Source organism: Rhinolophus sinicus, linkage group LG06 (genome assembly GCF_036562045.2).
Source record: "Rhinolophus sinicus isolate RSC01 linkage group LG06, ASM3656204v1, whole genome shotgun sequence".
Taxonomy (NCBI): Eukaryota; Metazoa; Chordata; class Mammalia; order Chiroptera; family Rhinolophidae; genus Rhinolophus; species Rhinolophus sinicus.
Window position 1 is genome coordinate 120,825,244 of NC_133756.1, and position 12,600 is coordinate 120,837,843.

General features: G+C 44.4%; 1 protein-coding gene across 2 annotated transcripts in view; it reads right to left on the reverse strand.

The window, feature by feature from the left end:
* RNF121 (ring finger protein 121) overlaps positions 1–12,600 on the reverse strand; it is a 74,311-nt gene that overhangs the window by 3,278 nt on the left and 58,433 nt on the right. For both annotated transcript variants that reach the window (XM_019744313.2, XM_074335832.1), the window contains 3 exons: positions 11,442–11,549; positions 8,542–8,662; positions 234–367 (listed from right to left, as the gene is read on the reverse strand). In XM_019744313.2, the coding sequence (XP_019599872.1) occupies positions 234–367; positions 8,542–8,662; positions 11,442–11,549 (363 nt within the window). The remainder of the gene's footprint in view (positions 1–233; positions 368–8,541; positions 8,663–11,441; positions 11,550–12,600) is intronic.

Consider the following 12,600-nt stretch of genomic DNA (forward strand, 5'->3'; position numbering starts at 1 on the left):
AGGCTCCTTTCTGATCCAGCCAGGCTATAAACACTGTTTATACAGGAGTGTCTCCCATCTGTGGGAAAGACTGGACGAGGCTGTGGTTTCCGCTCCGGAGTGTTGGCTTCTCTAACAGGAACTATCACCCAAATGTCTACCCTCTTGTTATTCTCCCACAGAGGTCAGGACAGCATGTTCCTCCCCTCCCTGACTGGAGTGCGCATGTGACCCGGAAGCTCCAGGCAGGATACACGTGATTGCAGGACAGCCTGTAAGTGTTCTCGATGATGCCCTCTTCACTGACATCCACAAAGATCTGCTGCCCGCACACGGCACACACGCTGTCCGACAGGTGCTTGGTAGGCATGCCCGACTCGCTGTAGAACTGGGAGAGAAGAGCACAAGGAAGAGACAGCAAAGACATGAGAATCAGCCCAAGTGGGAAGCTACTACAGACGCCTTAGGTCTTCTGGAGAGAAGGCAAAGTGGCAGGGGTAGGACAGAGGTAGAGAACATCTTTATATGCCAAACTGACTGCATCCCTGCTGGGCAAATGGGGAGAAAGGGACGGACCAGAGATGGGTTGGGAAGTCAGATCAATAAGACCTGAAAACGGCAGGGTCAGCGTCAGGGACAAGGAGAATGAGAGCGAAAAGGACTCAAGGCTGGTGGCCAAGAGCATGTCAGGTAAGACACTCTGTGGCCAGACTATGGTTTCATAAGACACAGAAACATCTCTTATCTAAGATGCAAAAGGGAAATTTCTGGTGCAATGTTGTTTTGGTGACAAGGGCATTCTCAGACACTTGTGGCAGCAGCAAGAGGTTTAATCCTTTTGGGCAGCATGTGGCGTGGTATCTCAAACGCTCACACCCTTTAAATTCACTTCAAGGAATTTAAAGAAATAAGTACAAATGTCAAAAAAGCTTCATGCATACAGATATTCATTTAAGTGTTATTTATAATTCAAGAAGCAAAGAGCTTGGCAATTCTTCTAAAAGTTAAACACGGAATCACTACATGACACAGCAATTCCATTCTTAGGTATATACCCCCCCAAAAGAAAATGGGCTAAACACACACTCATACACCAATGCTCATAGCAGCGTTATTCATAACAGCCAAAAGGTGGAAATAACCCAAGTGTCCATCAACAGATGGATGGATGAACAAAATGTGGAGTATTCACAGAATGGAATATTATTCAGTCATTAAAATATGAAGTTCTAATACATACAACAACATGCATTGAAAACATTATGAAAGCGAAAGAAGCAGACACTAAAGGACAAATGTTGTATTATCCCATTTATATAAAATATCTAGAACAGGCAAATTGATAGAGAGAGAAAGTAGATTAGAGGCAGCCACGGGTCAGAGGGAGGGAATGGGAGGTTATTGTTTAATGGGTAGAGTTTCTGTTTGGGTGAAAAATTGGAACTAGGTAGTGGTGATAGTTGCACAGCACTGTGAATGTAATTAATGCACTAAATTGTACACTTAAAATGGCTAAAATGGCAAATTTTATGTTACATATATTTTACCACAATAAAAATATAGTACAGGGCAGCCGAATGGCTCAGTTGGTTAGAGAGTGAGCTCTGAACAGGGTTGCCACTTCATTCCCACATGGGCCAGTGAGCTGCGCCCTCCACAACTAGATTGAAGACAACGAGCTGCTACTGAGTTGCCAGAGGGGCGGCCGGATGGCTCAGTTGGTTAGGGCGTGAGCTCTCAAGAAGGTTGCCGGTTTAATTCCTGCATGGGATGGTGGCTGGGCCCCCTGCAACTAAGATTGGAAACGGTGACTGGACTTGGAACTGTCCTCCACAACTAGATTAAAGGACAATGACTTGAAGCTGATGGGCCCTGGAGAAACACACTGTTCCCCAATAAATAAATAAATATAAATAAATAAATAAATAAATAAATAAATAAATAAATAAATAAATAAATAAATGTTATGTACATAAAATAGAACTAATTATTAAAAACGCTAAAATAAGAATTATTAAAAAGGCATTAAAGGGGCTATGAAAGAACATTGCAATGAAAGTGGTCGCTAACTAAGCCTAGGCCATTCGAGAAGGCTTCTCTGAGTGATATTTTACACTGAGGTAAAGGACAGCCGGAGTTAGAGATGAAGAGGACCTGACGCAGGCCCCTGGAGCTTGGTGTACTTGAGAAACTGAAAGGAGCTTAATGTGGCTACAGAGGTTTGAGAAAGAAGAAAGAAGTGAGACTTGCAAAAAACTTTGGACTTGAAATGGGAAGTCATCTAAGGGTTTTATTTAAGTAAGGAGTAACATAACTAGACTCAAATTTCTTTTTTTTTTAGATTTTTTTATTGGGGGAAGGGGAACAGGACTTTATAGGGGAACAGTGTGTGTACTTCTAGGACCTTTTTCCAAGTCAAGTTGTCGTCCTTTTAGTCTTAGTTGTGGAGGGCGCAGCTGAGTTCCAGGTCCAGTTGCCCGTTGCTAGTTGCAGGGGGCGCAGCCCACCATCCCTTGTGGGAGTTGAGTCGAACCGGCAACCTTGTGGTTGAGAGGATGCGCTCCAACCAACTGAGCCATCGGGGAGCTCAGCGGCAGCTCAGCTCAAGGTGCCGTGTTCAATCTTAGCTGCAGGGGGCACAGCCCACCATCCCTTAGGGGAGTCGAGGAATTGAATTGGCAACCTGGTGGTTGAGAGCCCGCACTCCAACCAACAACTGAGCTATCCGGGAGGCAGCTCAGCTCAAGGTGCCATGTTCAACCTTAGTTGCAGGGGGCAGAGCCCACCATCCCCTGTGGGACTCAAGGAATTGAACCGGCAACCTTGTGGTTAAGAGCCCACTGGCCCTTGTGGGAATCGAACCAGCAGCCCTCGGGGTCAGGAGCATGGAGCTCTAACCGCCTGAGCCACCGGGCCGGCCCTGGACTCAAATTTTTAAAAGATCACTGTGTCTTCTATGTGAAAAATGGATTGGAGATAATGGCAAAGTGGGTTCAGAGAGACCAGCTAAGAGACAATTATAATTCTTTAAAGGCAATAGATGGAGGCCTGTGCTAAGGTGATGGTTTAGGCTAATCTGATGGCAGTAAAAACTGATAGAAGTAGACAGACTGGTGATGCCAAACAGATAGCTGAATAATAAAAGAGAAAAGTCTTGGATTAGAGATCTGGAAGCCATGTTAAAAGGGAAATTATCTGGGGAAAGAGAAGAGAAGATGACTTAAGTTTGAGCTCGGAGGAACAGTAACATTTTAAGGGAAGGAAAAGTTAGCAGAGGAGACAGAAAATGTGAGACAAAAAGAAACAGGGACAGGGTAATGACATAAAAACCAAGGGGGGCAAGGCTTTTCAAGGAAGGCTGAGTCAACTGTGCTGAAGACAGTCGAGATCAGAATTAGTGGCACTGAGTCACTAGTGAGCTAAGTCATGCCAGAAGGGTATAAACCAAGGCCAGATTAGAATCAGGAAATGAGTCAGTAGCTGGAAGAGAAAGTGGGTCAGAAAAAGCGTATTTTTTTGGGGGGGAAATGCATAAAAGGTTAATGGGAAGAGCCCAGGAGAGAGGGAGAAGTTGAAGTCACAGGTGAGAAAGAGAAGTCAACAGCACAGGGTCCCTGGGAAGGCAGGAAGGGACGGAACCCAGAGTGTAGGCAGGGCTGGCCTTTGATGGGAGAAAGGACATTTACTCCACTGTAACTGGAGGGAGGGAGGAGAAGATGGGTACAAACGTATGAAGATCTGTAGGTACGGTGTCAAGAAATTGTGGGAACTTCTGTTTGATTTCTAGGTTCTCAGGTAAATAGGAGGCAAGGTCATCAGTTGAGGATGAAGGGACAGAGGGAAGGGGTGTAAGAGGTTTGAGAGTAGAAAAGGTTTAAAACAGGGGTTACTTAAAGGGGAGAGTAAGCTCTCCAGATAAACATAGTAAGATTTCTCCTTCTGAGGACGGGCAGACTACCTCTGGGCTCACATTGCACTGCGAACACTCACTGAGGAAACATGGAAAACCCCGGCACAGGAGCTGGCATATAGTAGGTGCAGGGAGATGCTCAGGAATGATGAGTTCCATTCCACACCACTGAACATCACAGAAAACTTGTGCCATGAAAGCCTTGTGAGCTCTTCTAGTTCGACCCCGTGGACAGGGGGAGAGATGGCGACTGAGGCTCAAGGAGGAAAAGAGCCTTGCCTGAGGCCAGAGAGCTGGTGGCACAGCTGAGCAGGGGCTAGTTGAGTTGAGGCAGATACTGTGAGCAATACTTGTTGAAAAACTAAATGAAACACCCATTTCTCCGGGTTACAGAAGAGGAGATTCCATGTCACAGAGCGATCTGAAGATGACTTCAGACTATAGGAAAGCATCAAGAGAGAACTGGCATTTCCTCGTGAATGATGGTTTGCCTGTTTTGTGTCTTGCTCTGTGTGTTTGTTGGGTCTGAAGAAGATACAAAGGCAAATCCTGGAGGGCGTCTGTGCTCCAGGTCTAAAACTGCCATTTTGTAGCATAGCAGTACTGTATAGCAGGTACTTGATAAATGATAGCTATCGCCATCATCTACTGAGAGTTAGCCATGGGCTTTTACACTAACCCATTAGTTTCTTACAATTCTACAAGTGTGGTAATATTAGTACTACAGCGAAGAAAACAAGATCAGAGAGGTAAAATAATTTGCTCATTAAAAGTGGATTAGAATGAAACCAGATCTGTTTGACTCTAACCCCCTAGCTCCTTCTACTACTTTAAGCCAAATAAATGGGCAGCTACTCCTGTCCTGACGTTATCTAGGGCCGCTGACGATCTAGGAGGTAAATCTGGGACACAGGAACTTGTTCAGAAGGTAGAAAGGGTGAGGAGGGACACTTGCCCAATGTAGCATGAACAGCGTGTTACTGCCTTGCCTAAAGAAGCCCCCAAAATAGGTTTATTTCACAATCTTCCACCCTTCACCCAACCCACCCCTACACAACTTTTGAGTATGAATGGGAACTGTACTGACTGGCTGTCACAAGCTTACGACCTCATAGTGACCAGCTGGAAAAGAAACATCATCCAAGGTTCTCTTGACTGAAGGAAAGAAGAGAGTTTACTTTGGTTCACATTACAAATTTCTCCACGTGAGGCAAAACAAAGAGCTGCTCTACATTAAACAGAAGTGTAAAACAGTGAAAAGGAATTGAGAATGCTTGCTGATATACTTCTAAAACTTCTCGGTTTCATTTCTAAGAATGCTGACATTAATAAATTACAGATCTTTTTATGTCAAGTCACTGTGAGAGGGGGACCAAGCGATGAATCAGACCAGTTCCTGACCTGGTAGGCAGAGCAGCTCCAACATCAACTATGACTCTCTGGGATAGAAGCTGCGACCACAGAATGGACAGACTATGAAAAATTACCAGGACTGAAAATGTGACATGTACATGCAGTGGAATACTATGAAGCCTTAAAAGGAAGAAAATTCTGAGACATGCTACAACACGGATGAAGCTTGAGGACATTATGCTAAGTAAAAAAACCAGTCCTGACGGTCAAATATTATATGAATACACTCATATGAGGTACCAAGAGTGGTCAAATTCAGAGACAGAAAGTAGAATGGTGGTTGCCAGGGGCTGGGGGGAGGGGAAATTGAGAGTTACTGTTTAATGGGTACAGAGCTTCAGTTCTGCAAAATGACGTTCTATGGATGGATGGTGGTGATGGTTGCAAAACAATGTAAGTGTACTTAATGCCACTGAATCATGCACTTAAAATTGGTTGTGATGGTAAATTTTATGTCATGTGTATTTCACCACAATTTTAAAAACTGACTTGGGCGGTAGCATATGCTAGTGAAGACTGTACTTGGTACACTGTAGATGGTTGGTAACAACTGTTGCTTGAATAAATAAATGAACGAGTTGGCCAATGAACGCATGGAAGGCTGAAGTTTCCTGGCTTCCTCAAATTGCTTCCCCCAAAGCACTGATCAGATTCTGGCTTCAAGGCCATGGATTTTATTGAAATTCAGGCGGCCGTGGCGCAGGGGCCCAGCTGTTCCTGAACAGACCGAAGTCCACTTGACCAAAGACCGGCAGAAATAAGCGAGTCCTGGAATTCTCAGAGTTGGAAAGAACTGTAAAGGCAGCGCAATTTATTCCTTTACCCCCTGGTGGAGCCCCTTGTCCCATATCTCTGCCTGGTCTAATCTGTTGCATATTGAGCTCTAGCAGAAGGCCCACACTAGGTCTCAGCAATATCTGCTATGGGAAACAATGAATGAATGAATGAACTCCTGGTGACCCACTCCCTGCCCTGGGGACGTGGGACACAGCAAACTGCTTGTGTATAGTTAGGGTCAGCAAGGTCACATTCCATTGAACAGGAGTTAGATACTGAGTGACTCCTCTGAAGGGAGAGCCGTTCTCAGCGCCAGTTACCTAAGGGAGAGGTAGGTCCTCAGGTAAGACACTAAGATTCCGAAGGCTGGGCTGAGGTATAGGGGAGGGCGTAGCATTATTTTTGTCAGGAACACAGTCTCTAGGTCTAGACATTCAGGAAATAGCTGTCTAGATGGGGAGTCTAGGTGGTGGGTGCCGAGATCATACCAACTACACAGAGGTAGGCTGAGGTTTAGCTGATGCATGGCCTGGAAGCCCTGGAAAGCAGGTAGCCCGATAAGTCAGACTAACCTCAGTCAGGGACTCATGCTTTATTTTCCTGCTACCATCCTCAAATCTTTAATAAAGTCTGATGTGATTTTTTGATCCTTTTGTTCTTGTGCTAAGAGGCACAGGGAAGTGCGTGGGTTTATCTTTGGGCCAGACTATTAAAGAATGAGCATGGAGTGGTGGAGTAACTAGTAAGACCCCATCAAATAAAGGAGAATATGAGGGGGCAAGAGCTGGTATGTGAGGCACTCTCAGCCCTAACAAGAAACCCTCCTACCAGGTCTTTTGGTGAAGCTGGAGTTTATCATTACTGGGGAATTAGATAATAATAATAATAATTAGGGATTACCACTTGTAACCACTGGAGCACCCAATAATTCTTCCCAAGAGCATGGAAAGAGGCCCAGCTCAAATCCTGTTTCGGGGAAGATAATGTAATGATGCCAGAGGAGAAGCTAACTTGTGGATCAATTCTGAGCTAGGTTCCACTTGGACAGAAGAGGGATTCTGTAGATTGGTTATTAGTGACCCCCCTGAGGGAATTAAGGCTGTGCTTAAATTAGCAGCTGATAGTAACCTGGAGATAAAGTTGGCAACAACCTGGGGAAATCAGAGAATTGTCCCTTAAAAAAAGTAAGAGAAGACAAGGAAATCATTAGATGGTAAAGGACAGGACACCGGCAGGAGTGCTGAAAAGAGGGCTACGCCATAGAAGTGTCTTAGAGAACAGCTGTTGTTGAAAGTGAAGTTAATAATGAGACAATCTAGGGTCTGGAGCTCTCTCCTGGGAAATGAACTGGTTAAAGGAAGATCTGAAGCTTACATGGATGAGAGACAGTGAAATGCAGCTAAAACATATGACAGTTGTTCAAAAAGAATCTAATAGGCCGTGTATGAATTGACTCAATGTACTTTGTTTTCAATTTGATCCATTACAGGAAAAATAATACTGAGACCTAAGAAAACTGTACTTGATTAAAGTTATCCAAAGTGATGGCTGAGTATTATTTAACCTAAATTGCCCCAGACCTACTGGCCTGTGGCACAAATGAGACTGCAATAGCACAGACATACAAATTTGCACAGTAATTAGCCTCTCATCTGCAAAATACCTCAAACTCTCCAGGAGTTTCTGAGGTGCCTCACTTAGAGTCAGTGCCAGTCTTTTCCTGTTCCTGTCACTTGGTCTCCATTCACATTTGCTGCCTAAAAGCTAGGACTGGTATCTGGATGCTCCAAGAGAACCTACTTTCCAAATATTCTCTGAGGAGTTCTCTCCAAACTGCCAAACCATGACGTAGCAACAACTTCTAAATGCCCTTCAGCACCCCCTTCATCAGACAGAGCCACATGTATTTCAGCACAGAATTGGAGAAATGTCCATTAAACTTGGAAATATTCCTTCTTGGAGTGGGGTCTAATGAGGTGACACTGAGATGGTCTAATGAGATGACACTGTATTGTTTACGTGGTCAAATGCCACTACTATGTTTGTTCATTCATTGCATTGTTAATCTTGCCTTCATAATATTTATTAAAGTTATAATTATGTATTTATTTCTGGGTTCATTACCTTAATATCCATCTGTCACTAGAGAGTAAACTCCGTTTAGGCAGGACATTTATCTCTGGACCCCTTTGTAATTCCAGCACACGTACAGTGCCCAGGTACATAGGCAGTAAATAAATATTTGTTGAATGAATGTTAACTTCCTGTAGGGTAAGTGGTTCTTCTCTGTAACAGCCCTAAAGTTATATCTGAGATCTTGCTTTCCAAATTTTAAAGGACTCTCTACACATACCACCCACATCTTGAAGGACGTCACATGGCTTATCTCTTACGTCAAAAAAGGGATGTTGCCCTGATGTGGAGGTGGCCAGGGGCAGTACTAAGAGCCCAGGGGAACTCACCCCTATGGTAGACGCCATGTAGTCGGCACACATTTCTGCAAAGTCCCGCTCCAGAACGCCGTAGTAGAGGCCGTAGAAGAGGAGAGAAATGCCAAAGTCCATGGCGTCTTCCGGTTTGATCCTGCAAGGGAAGCAGTGGGCCTGTGAGGCCTGCCCTGAGACACACCACTCTGTGTTACTGCTCTGGGCGTACAAGGCAGTGCCTCAAGTTGGGAGGCTCAAGGGCTAAAGTGTTGGCAAACGAAGAGCAAACCCGGCCTGCTGCCTGTTATACGGCCCATGGGCACCACTGCAACAGGCCAGCGCTGTGAGCTGCAGAGACCAAGTCAGGGTGCCCCTTCTGCCCTACTCCCCACTCTGTGCCCAGGGCCTGCCTCTTCCAACTGGCAACCACGCCTTGCAGCTGCCTAGAGCCCGCTCTGGTTGGCACCTACATGTTCAGAACTTCACTACTGGCAACTGCTGGACACCAAGCAGTGGAGTTTCAGTCCAAAAGTCGGCAACTCACTGAGTTGCCTCACCTCCAGCCACCTGCCCAAGTTGAGATGGCTAAGCCCTCCAAAAGAAGGGAAAGGCATACCTTCCCCACTAGGTGTCACTGAAGCAGAGAATGAAAATGATCCCAGTGTTTACACACCCCCTGTCAAGCCCCTGCTTCTGAGAAGGTCTTGTCTGATGGCCAGTGGGCACAAAGTATGCCCATAATCTGAGCCAGCCCATCCAGGCAAGCAGGGCAAAGAAGTTTTCTCTGTTGTTATTTAAGTATCTATATCATATCCTAGATTTCGCCTTTTGTTTCACAAATCCTAAAATATTTATTAAAATATAAACTTCACAGAAAAAGTTTGCCAACCACAGCTTTTGGGAAAAAGTTAGTCAGTTCTATATTAGTTATAACATTTTAAGTTGCATCTATACATATTCTGTATCATGTCATCAAATTCAACTTTTTTACTAAGGACAAAGATCTTGCCTGAAATATCAGGAGGTTTGTTTTAATAAGTCCAAGGACCAATAATTTACAACTTTGAGCCTATAAATGTTTATTATAGGAAAGTACCTTTGTTAAAATATTTGCACCAGGAACTATATGTGTTCACTTAAAGCTGTAAATTATATTTATCTTAGAAAGCTGAATATGCTCAATCTTGTAATATCTAACCTACTAACTAGACATAATCTCACACCAATTAACTTGATCAGTAGCATAAAAATGGTCAAGATTCTCAATTCTGTTTTCCTCCCTGTAGTGGAAGAAAGTAAAAAGAAACTGTAATTTTAAATATCTTGAACAAAATGCAGAATCTTAACTTTTATTATTTTAACCACACAGGTTAAGAAGATATCTGGAAGTATCTTGGTTTTCTTTGATGAGATGTGTTAGACTCTATACTCATGAGTTCCTGTAAATCTTTGTGAGGCCTGTTTATTCTTCCAGCCTATACTACCGCTGAAAGAAACAATTCGTGGGTGTCCTCTCATTATGTAATTAGGACTTACTCCCTTCAGTTTCAAAGAAATTCCTGCCTACGGTGTACTAGGTTTGGGGAAGAGGCCAGTGGTCATGAATTTAAATTTGAATCTTAAATCTCTTCAGCTTCAGTGTACTGTCCCAGGCTTAGGATTCCCCATGATCCATCACCCTCATCACCTCTGCCAGGAAACCACATTTCCACCCTCTTCTGCCCTACTTACTCACTATACCAGCCAGTCCCAGAGTTCAAAATTTCTTGGCTTCTGCCTCAATTGGGGGTGGGGAGACCTGTATGCTGATACAAATCTTTTGGAAAGCTTATGACAATATGAAGCAATAGCTAGAATCCCACTCCTAATAATGTAACCTTAGGAAGCAACAGAGCAATGTTATCTGTGATAGCACTAAATAGAAGAACAACCTAAGTGCCCACCAGCGGAGCAGGACTTAAATGTCCACACGTTAACTTTCTAGAACTGTTTTCTGAGAAATGTGATAAAGGCAGAACGTCAGCTGTGTTACAAACCAACAATGCTTATCTATTAAACATGACCTGTAATTAGTACACTGCATCTGGACTGGGCGAGTCCTAAAACCGGAAGTATTCCTTGGGCAAGGGGTGGGGCTTCTGGGCCAGGTGTCTCCCACACCCTGTGTCATCTCATTCCTTCACATCTCAGCCCTGGGATTACTGTGCGGGCTTCTGCAGACACTGCCCTGCTGTTTGCTGTCTTGAATCCTTCTAGGTGGACTGGCTGCCAGGTATGGCCGACTGTGTCCCATGAGTTTGAATGTCTAGTCCGGGGGTCGGCAAACTGTTTCTGTGAAGGGCTAGACAGTAAATATTTTAGGTCTTGTGGCCCACATACTCTCTGCCACAATTATTCAATGCTGCTGTTTTACTGCAAAAACAGCCATAGACAATGTGTTAATAAATGTGTGTGCCTGTGTTCCAATAAAATTTTTATTTTATAGAAACAGGATATAGGCCAATTTGGCCCATAGAACATAGTTTGCCAACTCCTACTCTACCTGAACATAAGACCACACAGGTAGAGTGAATGTTGCAATAAACCGTATATACGTGGACAAGGAAAATGTTTCTGCCAGGGTGATGGACTTATGGGTAACTGGCTATAATCATTGTTCTTCCTACTTTTGTCATTACACTTTTTCCACTAAAATATAAATTCTTGGAAAATATAACCCGTGATTTGAAACTCTAACTGTATTATCCGGACATTCCTTTCTCTTTGCCAATATAAATCATGGAGGGCCCACCCGCTCATCCTCCATAACTCAAGTCTCCTATCCTGGGGACCATGTTCTCCCTGTTAATACCCAGGACTTGCCCCAGGAAGACAGGTACATCCCACCAGCTTCTCCTCCCCCAACACCAGCAAAAACAAAAGCAAAGGGTACTCACTTGAACAGTAAGTTAAGACCAAAGAGGGTAAACATGACAGCCATGTAGCCAACGATGCCAGTGGCATAGCTGATTTTATAGATCAGCAGGAACCACTTATAAACCAACCTGGAGAAAGGAGAGAAAATTAATACAGCCGACACAGACACTCTGCCTATGGGCCTCTGGACCACCAGAATCCTTTCTTCTCACATCAGTGGGGGATATCAGGTTCTTTGCTTAGGATTTATTGAGCAACTTCAGTTAATTGCACAAAGCTAGTCCTTCCTTAAAAGGAGGTTTCAGTCTCAAAGAGCACAGCTGATCTCAGATGTCTCAAACTCAAAGTAACTGGGTAAGGAAGTGAAAACTAGTAACTATATGCTCAGAAAGGAAGAAGTGGGGAAACCAGTTGTTCTTGTCGGGAAAGAGCATTCAAAGGAAAATGAGTAAGAGGCAGAATCAGCTACAGGTTTTGTACCTGGGCATGGTTAATCTGAATACTGCTTTGTTCCTATCCACAGGCCAATGAGGAAATGAATGTCTAACAACTTTGCTTCTAAAATAATTTTTTTCTGGAGGAGACGTGATAAGGAGGGAGGCAAAGAGTGCTTCTGAATTGAATGTATGTGCCTGACGGTGGTGATGGTGGTGATGGGGTGGGGCTGTGACATGCTCCTGAAGAAGCAGGCTCGCTATGAGCCCCTGAGAAGCAGTGTGGAAGCTGGTTGGTGGCCTGCAGCTAGGTTAAGGAAAGATGGATCCCTGAATGTACCAGAGCCCTTAAATGCTATGGAGGTAGGTCTCTGATATCAGGAGCCACTATTCTATCTGTGATGAGAGCTAATGAGCAACTTAGTAATTTGCTCAAATAACTAGCACAAGCCGCCCTAGCTCCTGAGAGCCTACTAGGTGACACCAGCCCTGCTGGTCCCCAGGCAGGAAGCTCAAGGTCCCTGCCTGTGCCTCCTTGAGGTGGCTAAGCAAGAGATAGTAGCTTCTCACATGAGGGAAAGGCCCCAAACATCTTACAGTGCCTTCCCTCAAAGACCACAGGTCCATTATCCAGGGTTTGCAGTGATCAGACGGGAATGAGACACAGTGGCAAGGATGTGGAATTTCAGGTGGAATCTGGATCAAATGAGGTTTCTTAGCTGGGTAGCCTCAGGTAAGTCCAAGC